This window comes from Artibeus jamaicensis, unplaced genomic scaffold (assembly GCF_021234435.1).
Source record: "Artibeus jamaicensis isolate MK-2021 breed Jamaican fruit bat unplaced genomic scaffold, CSHL_Jam_final contig_1157, whole genome shotgun sequence".
NCBI lineage: Eukaryota > Metazoa > Chordata > Mammalia > Chiroptera > Phyllostomidae > Artibeus > Artibeus jamaicensis.
In genome coordinates, this window is record NW_026521226.1 from 903,065 (window position 1) to 915,110 (window position 12,046).

Below are 12,046 nucleotides of genomic sequence, written 5' to 3' on the forward strand. Positions count from 1 at the left end.
CCAGACACAAAAGAATACATATACCAATATTCAATTTATAAGAAGTTCTAAAAGAGGAAAAACTAATCTATGGTAATAGAAATCCAAACAGTGGTTGCTTATGGGGAATGAGGAAAGACTGGGAGAGGTAACTTCCTGGAAGTATTCTCTACCTTGGTAGGGGTGTGGGTAATATCGCTGTATACATTTATCAAAACATATCAAATTATAATCCTGAAACAATATATTTTACTATTTAAATCATAACTCAATTTTTTAAAATGAAACAAAAGCAACAATAAGCGGTACAGGTCTTGGTTAGTAAGTATATAAGATGAGCATCTTTTCATCCCAGGTAGCAAGGAAAATATCAAACATTTTTAGGGTCATGTCAAAGAGATGATATGAAGAAGCTTCTGCTGACCAATATGGGACAATTTGAACATCAGTGAGGAAAATAATGGATTAAAATATATATTTAAAGTCATGTGTTTATATTAATAAATTCTTTAAAAACATTTTGCCCAGCATTAGAGGTGTCCACTCATTATTTTGAAAACTGGAAAATAAAGGTAAAGAATGAAGCACTTACTCCATCTTTCTGGCATGAATTGTATCACAGGCTAACCCATTAGTACGTGAGGGGAGATTTCTTGGTATAGAAATATCCTAGCTGATAAGTAAAGGGCAATAAAATGAGAAAGTCATGTATTACAACAACTAATTAAATGATCTAGCTATTGAGCATCACAGCTGCTGACATCGTAAAAAGAGATGCCCTTTCCCCAATGAAAGGACTCAGGCTGGTGACCTCTGAGACAATCTTGCCACAAAAAAATTCTAGTCAGAATTTGATCAAGCTGTCAGACTCTACCAAACTTTGGAAAACACAATGGACATAAGAATATGGTGAATGACACCATAGAGATGTAATCTGCAACACTCAGATGGTAGAATTTACAGCCCTGTTTCTTCAACAAATAAACTGCAATAAGAGAGAGAATAGACAAAATGAGATGTAGATGGATGGAAATTAACGGGAAGCTAAAAGAGATGTCAGAAAATTGCAAAATGTGGACTTTTTAAAATATTGGTTCAGAGTTGAAAAATATTACATTAAGAAGACAACAGAAGTTTGAACACTGATTATCTGATAATATTTAAAAAATTACCTTTTTGTTTATAGGGATCATGCTTTTAAAGAGTTATTTTATATGAATATATTTACAAATGAACTTATTTGACATCTTGAATAGATGTCAAAATAGTACATGCAGAAAGACAGAAAGTGGGTGCACATATTGATGAAACCAAATTAGTGAGGCATTGATAACTGTTGAAACTTGGTGATGGATACAGGAGGGTTCATTACACCAGCCTAACACTTTGTAAGTGCTACAATTTTCCATCATAAAAAGTTTTGTTTTGTTTTTAAAGAAAGAGAGAAAGGGAAAAACCAAACAAAAAGTCAGATTTTGCAGAAGCACAGGAAGGAAGTCTAACAGCATGCCTGAATGTTAACCCCTGGGTGTATTTCTCACTGACTGTGGCAGCCAAGTGGAAAGGCGCTGTTTAAGACTATGGGCCTGGGTTCAGATCCTCTTCTTTTACACCCAATTGGGGGGGACTTGTTATCAGGTCCTCTGAGCCTCAACTTGTCATTTGTAAAGTAGAAATGAACTAATACCCACTCCAGAGAGTTGTTGTCAGGATAAAAGAAGATGATCTGTGGAAAGTATGAGGCATAGTACCTGGTACTAGTCAGCACTCAATGAATGAGGTCTGTTGACTATTATTTTATTGAATGTAGCATTTAAAGTCAGAAAATAAAATAAAAGTGAATATATTTACTTAATAAAGGTTGGAACATTTTTTATGGTTTCTGAATTTCAAAGGTCTTTTTCTGTTCATTTTTTCAAACATAGAAGATATTAGATTTTGCAAAGCTATATCCAATGCCTGAAAAACTGTAGGTGCCCATGGTAAAACCAAACCAAGAGTCATGGAACTCATCCTATTAAAACAGAGAGAAAATAACACCCACCCCCGACATACACACACAATGCCTGCCTTTCTTTCTAACTCTTTTTCACCTCTGTTTTTCCATTTATGTTTAAGAAAGCAAGAGAATCTTCCTGGAGCAAGAAACTTCCCTGTTTTTCTGTCTGGAGGAGACCATGAGTAATGGACTTTTCCATCAGGGTTGTTTTTCCTGCATAGTGTGTAACCCCTACAACTGCTAAAACATGTGATCCTGAAGGAGACCTTAAGTAAACTTCAAATGTCCTTTATTGGTCAGAGATGCTGTCCCAATTCCTAATAAATTATGAATTAGTTTCCGGTATTTGGTGCTCTTCCTTTTTAAACAGAAGTTCTATTCATTCAAAATATTAGTTGAGAGAATTCCACAGGCCACATGTTGTAGCAGAACAAGGCAGAAATGGCCGTGAAATCAGCCCCCAGCCATCCATAGTCCTAGCATGCAAGCTCCCTCTCACCGCCCAGTGCCCTCTGTCCTTCTTTGTCATGCCCTTCTGTTTTATTTTCTTCATAGGTATTACCCTCATCTGAAATTACCTTATTTATTAATTAACTTATTTTTATTGCTCACCACCCTCTAGATGTCTCTTCTCTTTACCACCATGTCCTACCACCTAGCCCAGTACCCACAGAACAAGCTATGTAATTTGCAGGGCCCAGTGTACAATGAAAAAGTGGGGCTCCTTATTCAAAAAGCTTTATTATAATACAGTAAGCAGAGCATTAATCCAAGCCTAGGAACCTTTTGAGCATAAGGTGTTGTGGGACTACATACGTCATAAACCTATTCTAGCCCTAGCACCTAATAAGCACCCCAAAACAGTTATTGGAATGAATGCAAATCTAAGAAAAAAATATCAGTTACTAAAAGAGCTCTCACATACAGAATGATAGAAGATTAAGAACAGAAACCAGTATGTTTGTAAAAGGATGCATAATTCCAACCACAGGGTTGACTGTGAGATGAAAAATAAGATCATCATTCTGCTCTCTTGGGAAACACCAAGTGTAGCCTGTAATGCCTGAGGATGAGGACCACAGCATTTCTCTCTGACTCTCCTACAGGGCCTTGCACATATGTCACACTCAATGAACATTTGAAATGAACTGAATTGGTTCTAGAGGCAGAATTAGAGAAGAATGAGGAATTATTCCTTTCTTTAGTGTAAACTTCACTAAACTTAGAGGGAGATGATCTGGTCTTAAAGTTTGTCCTCTGAATTTATGAAAATGATTCACAATTATACTCAGCTGTCAGAGTTCTAGAAATCTCATGCTTTGCCTGTGTTCAGATTTTGTAGTGTGTCTGGCATTCATTCAGTGTATGAGTGTTCTGTGATGTAATGAAAGTGATAGTTTGGTGATAAGTGCAAAGCTTCTCATAAAGATTCCTAAGACTCTGTATTTCTGTAAAATTTGGTAGTACACTTCCACATATTTTTCCTAAATTGGTGGGCATATTTCCCTTGTCCCACTTCCAGGCCTGGTAAAAGCTCCCATGAAGTCACCAATACACTTGTCCAAGCTCACCAGTTAGATGATCATCTAATTATGTCACAATTTGCATTATATAAGTATAATTTCCAACATGCATTTATTTCATTTGGACCTATTCCAGGGTATAATTTCATTTTTCATGGGAATTCTTAACAGAGTTCCCAAAGTCTACATTCCTAGGTCACAGGTTAAGCCCTGCTCTGGGTCTCACTCCCTGGCAGGAGCCTTGTGGGAGAGCAGTTGTTTCAGACCAGATGGAGATTAAGTTATATCATTATTCCTATTTGGGCCTTTGCAAGCCAGTTCTCAAAGATCACTTCCAAACTGATTCACTGATTATAAAACTCCTGTCTGATACCCTAGTACTGCAGGAACTATCCATTTCACCACTATTGAATCCCTGGCACCCAGGCCTACCAGTGTCTGCAACTAGAGCTCCCAAGCTCCCCTATTTTGTGTCGATAAGCACCCAAGTTGTTGAACACTTTTGGTCACCTGGGGAGGAGTATCTGACTCCAGCTCTCCTTTCTCCCACAAACTGACATATTAAATAAAACCTTTTGTTTACAAATGAATTTTTTATTACAACTAGCTAAATAAAGGTGTGTTAGAACTTCCAGTCAAGGTGGTAGAGTAGTTAAACTCTGTGCTCACCCCCTCCTGTAACTGCATAAAAATTACAACTAAATTGTAGAACAACCATTTTGAGAACCACTTAAAGACTAGCTGAACAGAATTCCTATAACTAAGGATATAAAAAAGTGATAAACAATGGAAAAGATGAATAAAACCAAAAGCTGGTTCATCATAAAGAGAAGCAAAATTGATAAACCTTTAGGCAGATTTATCCAGAAAAAAAGAGGGCCAAGATAAATCAGAAATGAAAGAGGAGAAGTGACAACCAACACCACAGAGATACAAAGGATTATATGAGAAAATTCTACGAAGTACTGCATGCCAACATATTAAACAACCTGGAAGATATAGTAAATTCTTAGAAATGTACAATCTTCCAAGGCTGAAGCAAGAGGAAACAGAAAATGTGAACAAGCCAATAACTACTAATAAGCAAAGGTCCTGGACTGGAAGTCTTCATAGGTGAATTTTACTCAACATACAAAGAAGAATTAATACCTATCCTTCTCAAACTATTCCAAAAGTTTGGGAGAAGAAGGAAGATTCCCAAGCTAATTTTATGAAGCTAGCATTACCCTGATATCAATATCAGACAGAGACAGTACAATAAAAAAAGAAAAGAAAGAAATTGTAGGCCAGTATCTCTAATGAACATAGATGCAAAAATGCTCAACAAGATATTAGCAAACTGAATACATTAAACATGATCAAGAGAGATTTATTCTTGGGTTGCAAATTTGATTTGATAGCTACAAAATAATTAACCCAATATACCACATAAATAAAATAAAGAATAAAAATCATATAATTGCACCAATAGATAAAGAAAAAACATTTGACAAAATCCAGCGTCTATTTACAATAAAAACTCTGAGCAAAGTGGGAGTAGAATGAATATGCCTCAACAAAATAAAGGCAATATATGACAAACTTATAGCTAACATCATAGGCAAGGGAGAAAAGCTAAAAGCATTTTCCTTAAGGTGAGAAATGAGACAAAGGTGTCCGTTTTCACCACTCCTATTCAACATAGTATGTTTTAAGTCCTAGATACATAAATCAGGCAAGAAAAAGAAATAAAGGGCATCCAAATTGAGGAAGAAGTAAAATTGTCACTATTTGCAAATTCCATGATACTATATAGAGAGAACCTTAAAGATTCCACCAAAAATAATTAGAACTAGTAAATAAATTCAGTAAACTTGCAAGATACAAAATTAATATTCAGAAATTAGTTGCATTTTTATACATCAATAACAAACCATCAGAAAGAGAAAGTAAGACAATAATTTCATTTACAACTGCATAAAAATAAGTAAAATCTGTAGAGATAAATTTAACCAAGGAGGTAAAAGACCTGTTTTCAGAAAATTATAAGACACTGAAGAAGAAAACCAAAAAAGAGACAAATAAATGGAAAGATACAGTGTACACATGGATAGGAAGAATTAACATCATTAAAATGTCCATCCTACCCAAAGCAATCTATAGAATCAATGCAACCCCTATCAAAATACCAATGGAATTTTTCACAGAACTAGTACAAATAATTCTAAAACATACATGGAACCACAAAAGACTCCATATGGCCAAAATAATCTTGTTAAAGAAGAACAAAGTTGAAGGTATTGAGCTAGATGGTATCAAACTATAAGTCCATAGTAGTAAAAAAAAAAAAAAAAAAGCATGGTACTGGCATGAAAAAGAGACATATAGATCAATGGAACAGAATAGAGAGCCCAGAAATAAACCCACACCTTTATAGTCAATTAATATATGACAAAGGAGGCAAAAATATACAATGTAGTAAAGACAGTCTTTTCAATAAATGTTTTTGGGAAAACTGGACAGATACATGCAAAAAAATGAAATAACTACTTTCTTATATAGAAGAATAAACTCAAAATGAATTAATGACTTAAACATAGGACTTGAAGCCAGAAAACTTTTAGAAGAAAACATTGGCAGTAAAATCCTTGACATCACTCTTAGCAATAAATTTTTGGAGCTGTCTCCTCAGACAAGGAAAACAAAAGAAAAAAATAAACAAATGGGATTATATCAAACTGAAGAGTTTTGTACAGTAAAGGAAACCATCAACAAAACAGAGACCTACTGATTAGAAGGTATTTGCCAATGATAACAGGTGAATATCCATGATTTATAAAGAAATCATACAACTCAACACCAAATACCCTAAACAATTCAATTAGAGAAAGGTCAGAGAACTTGAGTATACATTTCTCCAAAGAGAACATATAGATGACCAATAGATGGTATAAAAGCTGCTCAACATCACTAATCATCAGTGAAATGCTAATTACCTCACACCTGGCAGAATCCTACCAATAAATCAACTAACAACAAGGATGTGGAGAAAAAGGAAACTTTATGCACTGTTGGTGGGATTGTATATTGGTGTAGCCACTATGGAAAACATTATGAAGGTTCCTCAAAATATTGAAAATAGACCCCACAACTCTACTTCTGGGTATTTATTCAAAGAAATCACCAACACTAATTTGAAAAGATATATGCACCCTTATGTTCACTACAGCATTACTTGCCATAAACAAGATATGGCAGTTTAAGTGTCCATTAGAAGAACAATGGATAAAGAAGAGGCGGTGCATATAGTACACAGTGGAATATTACACAGCCATTAAAAATAAAATTTATCATTTCCAATAACATGAGTGACCCAGAAGGTATTATGCTAAGTGAAATAAGTCAGACAAGAACAAATACCAAATAATTTCACTTATATATGAAATCTAAAAAGTAAACAAACAACAAAGCAGAAACAAACTCTTAAGTGTAGAGAATAAATTGATGGTTGCCAAATGGCAAGGTGGTTGGAAGGAATGGGTGAAAAAGGTGAAGGATTAAGAAGTAAAGACTTTCGGCCAAGATGGAGGCATAGGTAGACACACTGTGCATCCTCACACAAACAAAATTAAGGACAACAAAAATGTAGAAACAAAAAAAAAACATATTTGACAGAAAATTGAACTGCATGGAAGTCTGACAAACATTCAATCAGACTGGTAAAGGGGGCAGAGTCGGCGGCAGGAAAAAACAGTAGTTGTCAGTCCTGGGCACACAGGCAGCAGCTGGCAGACTCCGGATGCAGGATGGCAATGGGCAGACCCAGTGAGGTACACAAGGCCTCTGGCCGACCGAGGACACACATTCACATGCAGATAAACCAGGCAAAAATGTGGAGTGAGACCACACAACCCAGGGCCCTAGCACTGGGAAATAGAGCCTCGAAACACTTATTGAAAACATTTGTGGAGGCTGAGGTGCTGAGAGAGACTCTCAGTCTCACAGGAGAGTTTGTTGGAGAGACCCATAGGGTTCTAGAACATACACAAGCCTACCCACCCAGGAACCAGCATCAGAAGGGCCCAATTTGCTGGTGGGAAGCAGCGAGACTGAAATTTGAGAGAAAACACAGCAAGCTCCATTTTTCCTTCTCTGACCCCACCCCCAAATACAGTGTCACAACCCAGTGACTGGGTTGCCCCTCCCTGGTAAACACCTAAGGCTCCACCCCTCACTACAGGTGTGGCCAGAACAACAAAAACAAAAAGGCTCAAACAGAACACATCAAAGGCCCAGAGCCAGTACATCTAAGTGACCAAGAGATAGCCAACCTATCAGATGCACAGTTCAAAGCACTGGTGATCAGGATGCTCACAGGATTGGTTGATTTTTGTCACAAATTAGATGAAAAAATGAAGGCTACACTAAGTGAAATGAAGGAAAATGCACAGGGAACCAATAGTGATGGGAAGAAAACTGGGACTCAAATCAATGGAGTGGACCAGAAGGAAGAAAGAAAAAAACAAACAGAAATAAATGAAGAAACAAATATTCAAAAAAATGAGGAGAGGCTTAGGAACCTCCAGGATATCTTTAAATGCTCCAACATCTGGATTATAGGGGTACCAGCAGGGGAAAAGAAAAAGCAACTAGTGGAAAACTTATTTGAACAAATAATAAAGGAGAACTTCCCCAATCTGGCAAAGGAAATAGACTTCCAGGAAGTGCAGGAAACTCGAAGAGTCCCAAAGAAGTTAGACACAGGAGGAACACACCAAGGCACATCATAATTACATTACCCAAGATTAAAATGAAGGAGAGAATCCTACAAGCAGCAAGAGAGAAGGGGACAGTCACCTACAAAGGAGTTCCCATCAGACTGTCAGCTGATTTCTCAAAATAGACCTTACAGGCCAGAAGGGGCTGGAAAGAAGTATTCCAAGTCATGAAATGCAAGGACCTACATCCAAGATGGCTATATTCAGCAAAGCTTTCATTTAGAATGGAAGGGCAGATAAAGCACTTCTCAGATAAAGTCAAGTTCAAGGAGTTCATCATCACCAAGTCTTCATTATATAAAATGTTAAGGGGACTTATCTAAGAAAAAGAAGATAAAAATATGGACAGTAAAAAGACAGCAAACCCACAGTTATTAACAACCACACCTAAAACAAAAGCAAACTAAGCAAACAACTAGAACAGAAACAGAACCACAGAAATGGAGATTAGCAAGAGGGGGGTGAGGGGAGGAGAGAGGGGGAAAAGGTACAGAGAATAAGTAGCATAGAGGGTAGGTAGAAAATAGACAGGAAGAGGGCAAGAATAGTATAGGCCATGTAGAAGCTGAAGAACTTAAGACACATGGACATGAACTAAAGGGGGGGAATTTGGGTGGGAGGGGTTGTGCAGAGTGGAGGGGAATGAAGGGGGGAAATGGGACAACTGTAATAGCATAATCAATAAAAATATATTTTAAAAAGTAGAAATTGGTAGTTGTAAAAATAGTCACAGGGTTGTAAATTATAACATAGGGAATATAGTCAATAATATTGAAATAACTACATGTGGTGTCAGATGAGTACTAGGTTTACTGAGGTAATCACTTTATGAGGTATGTACGTGTCTAATCACTGGGTTGCATATCTGAAACTAATATATTGTATGTCAATTATAATTGAAAAATAAATTTAAAATTAATTAATTGACATTCCATAGAATTCAAAACAGTAAAAAAATAAAACTAGATTGAGCAGAGGTGAAAATTATAGTGATGCAGATGGTCATTGGAGTCTGTCTCTCCCCAGCATTTCTGCCCAGTGTGAGATACCCTGGGAGCCTCAGGCTCTCATCCTCGCAGCTTTGTGACTCCAGGACAAATGAGAACAAACACTCCTTCCATGATCTCTATAACTAGTGAGTACAGGGATAGAATATTATTGGTTATCCCTGAATCACACATTCCCATGATATGGGGGCATACATTTAGATTCATCCTACTCATTTGGATGGTGACCTCATTGGAAAGCAGGGATCTGTGATTAGAAAAAGGTGAAACAGACCCTGAACAGGCAAAAACAGCAGATACTCTGATTATTTCCTAGTTTTAACCTTCTCATATGCTTTCTCAGCCATAACCTACTGTGTTTGGTCTGGCAGCCTTCAACGGGCCCTTCAATTTGACCATCTCATTGGTCCCTGTACTACAAGGGTCCCGCCCTTTAGAAGATAATTCCAGTTTGGGGGGAATCCCCCCTCATACTTTTCTCTCTTCCTCACCTTGAATGTATTTTTATTTATTACTTATCTATTGAGTAATTTCTATAGGACTACTTTGTTAAATACAATTTATGAAATAAATCTTTTTTTGAGACTACAGTCCTGTAGCCAAAATTTTTGTTTATGACTAGCCTCACTGGTTGACAGCACAAAGGGTGTCCCATGAAATTATGAGTTTCTTTTGCAGTATAAAGGCAAAGTTGAGTTCAATATTATTTCTGTTTGAATACATTAATTTACCTACTTCATTCAGCATGCATGGAAGCTAAAGAGTCAAAATTGAAGTCTGGATTCTTAGATGTCATAGCCCATGTCTGATTAATATCCAGCCTAAATCAAACATTATCAGTGAAGTTTAGAAAACAATAAACATTTCATTAGGTGCTTCAAACATTCAAAGCATAGAGACTTTGGGTGGCCAAAAGCAATAGCAGAAGTGTTTGGTTATTGTTGTTAGGTTTTCCCTCTCCTTGCTCTCCTGACTCATGTTGGAAGGCTTTTGTTTCTAATCGGAGCAACAAACAGTAAGGTCATTTCCTTATGATTATATGGCAGCGGAAGGCGTCAGGGAGGTTTGAGGTCCCTACTTCCACCAGCTTGTAGTTAGAGAACACACACACACACACACACACACACACACACACACCAAAGTGCTTAATACATGTGTCCTTTGTCCTGCACATTCTCTCCAGTCCCTTTAAATGAGCCGAGATCATGGTTCAGAGGTAAGAACAATTTCTCTTATAATCTTCTCACTGCTGATAGTGTAATGCTGCTCTTACTGTCATTTCTTAACAAAATCTTAGGCATATTTTAATATTATACTAAGGTGGACTAAGTATTAATACTTCAGAACCCAATTTTCAGAAAAGGAGACCACGAGAAATGTTTATTTTTGCTTTTTTCCAAAGAATCACTCTTTCCTAACAAGAATTGGATTATGCTCCAGTTTGATACTAAAGTGAAGATGGTCCTTACCGTTCATTCTTTTGGAGGGTTTTCCTGTCATTGCTTTAAATGTTATCTCTTCTCCCTTCACGGTCCCAAAAAGCTGATTTCTTGTTTTCACTTCAGAAGTTCAGTAGTTACTGCTGAGGTCTATAATTCTACCTCACCCTACCCTCCACCCCACCACTATCTTTTATCTTTCTTTTGTTATTTTTAGTTTTTTTAAAAATTAAAGACTAGAGCTCTTTATAGACGTGGGACGGAAGGCAAGATTGCAGGAACTGTGTCAGTAAGCAGCATGCAAATGCTCTAAGGTTGGCAGTTGTTAATGATCTCAGCAGAGTGTGTTTGGGGGCTTCTCTGTCTTTGTCAGCTCGTGGCAGCGCAGATCCTGTGGGGGCCTAGAACTCATTAGTAATTTTCTGAAAAGACCTTAATGTTCATCCCTGTTTTATCTCAAGAAAGAAGCAGGAAAATTGAATTCTGTCCCCCATTCTTGTTTATGACAAAGATGGCTATCAGATTCAGCGGTTCAAGGTAGAGATCTCAGAAACACCATTTTTGGGAATGGCTATCGGTTAATTAATAAAATTTTTATGATTTGTCAGAGGAAGTCTTACATCCTAATTAGAGGGAAGCTTTTTTTCTTTCCTTCCTTGTAATGTGGTTATGGTAAACTCATCAAGTCCACTCCATGTGTCTGTCCATTTTTTCTTCCCTGGTAAGTAGATGTTAGAGATGGAGGAGGGGAGGAAAATCTGGGTATATGTCAGAAAACAAAGGAAATTGTGAACCAGAAGACTGCAAAGCTCTTGGGTATAAAAGGAAGTCTGTGGAGGAAGTGGGTAGGATAGGGGAGAAAAGAGAAACATCAAGGAAATAAATATATCACAATAGGGACTGGGATAGTGCTCTCTTACTATAATGTAACGAAACCGTGTGGCCTTAGAAATGAATCAGTCCTATCCAAAGGTACTGACTGATCTGAAGGAGTGAAAAAATATATGAATTATCCGACACGTAACCCTCAGTCCTGGATTGTCATCACAGCATCGCTAGATGATCCTATGACTCAGGCCATAGAAGCTTCCTAGAAGTAAGATCATCTTGCACCAAAGCACTTTCAGGAATCAGAAACTACACTTCTTATCAGAGGATCTAAAATATTCCCAGGCAGTACAACATTATCCTTCCCTTATAATCATAATCTCCCATATTAATAGGCCTGACTGATTCCAAGTGGCTTATTAATATCAGGTTGATGCTGCTTTAAGTATAGCAACTCAGACTCCTCTATCTTGAAGATAACTGGACCTCATATAGTTTCTCACACTAACATCTG

General features: G+C 37.1%; 1 protein-coding gene across 3 annotated transcripts in view; it reads left to right on the forward strand.

Moving 5' to 3' along the window:
* Positions 1–12,046, forward strand: part of FRMD4B (FERM domain containing 4B) — a 193,957-nt gene that overhangs the window by 19,680 nt on the left and 162,231 nt on the right. Inside the window, exon 1 of one of the 3 annotated variants that reach the window (XM_037130750.2) lies at positions 10,431–10,481. The exons of the other annotated variants lie outside the window; for them this stretch is intronic. Coding sequence (XP_036986645.2) covers positions 10,458–10,481 — 24 coding nt within the window. The 5' untranslated portion in view covers positions 10,431–10,457. Of the gene's footprint in view, positions 1–10,430; positions 10,482–12,046 lie in introns of those variants that run through there. 3 annotated transcript variants of the gene reach the window in all.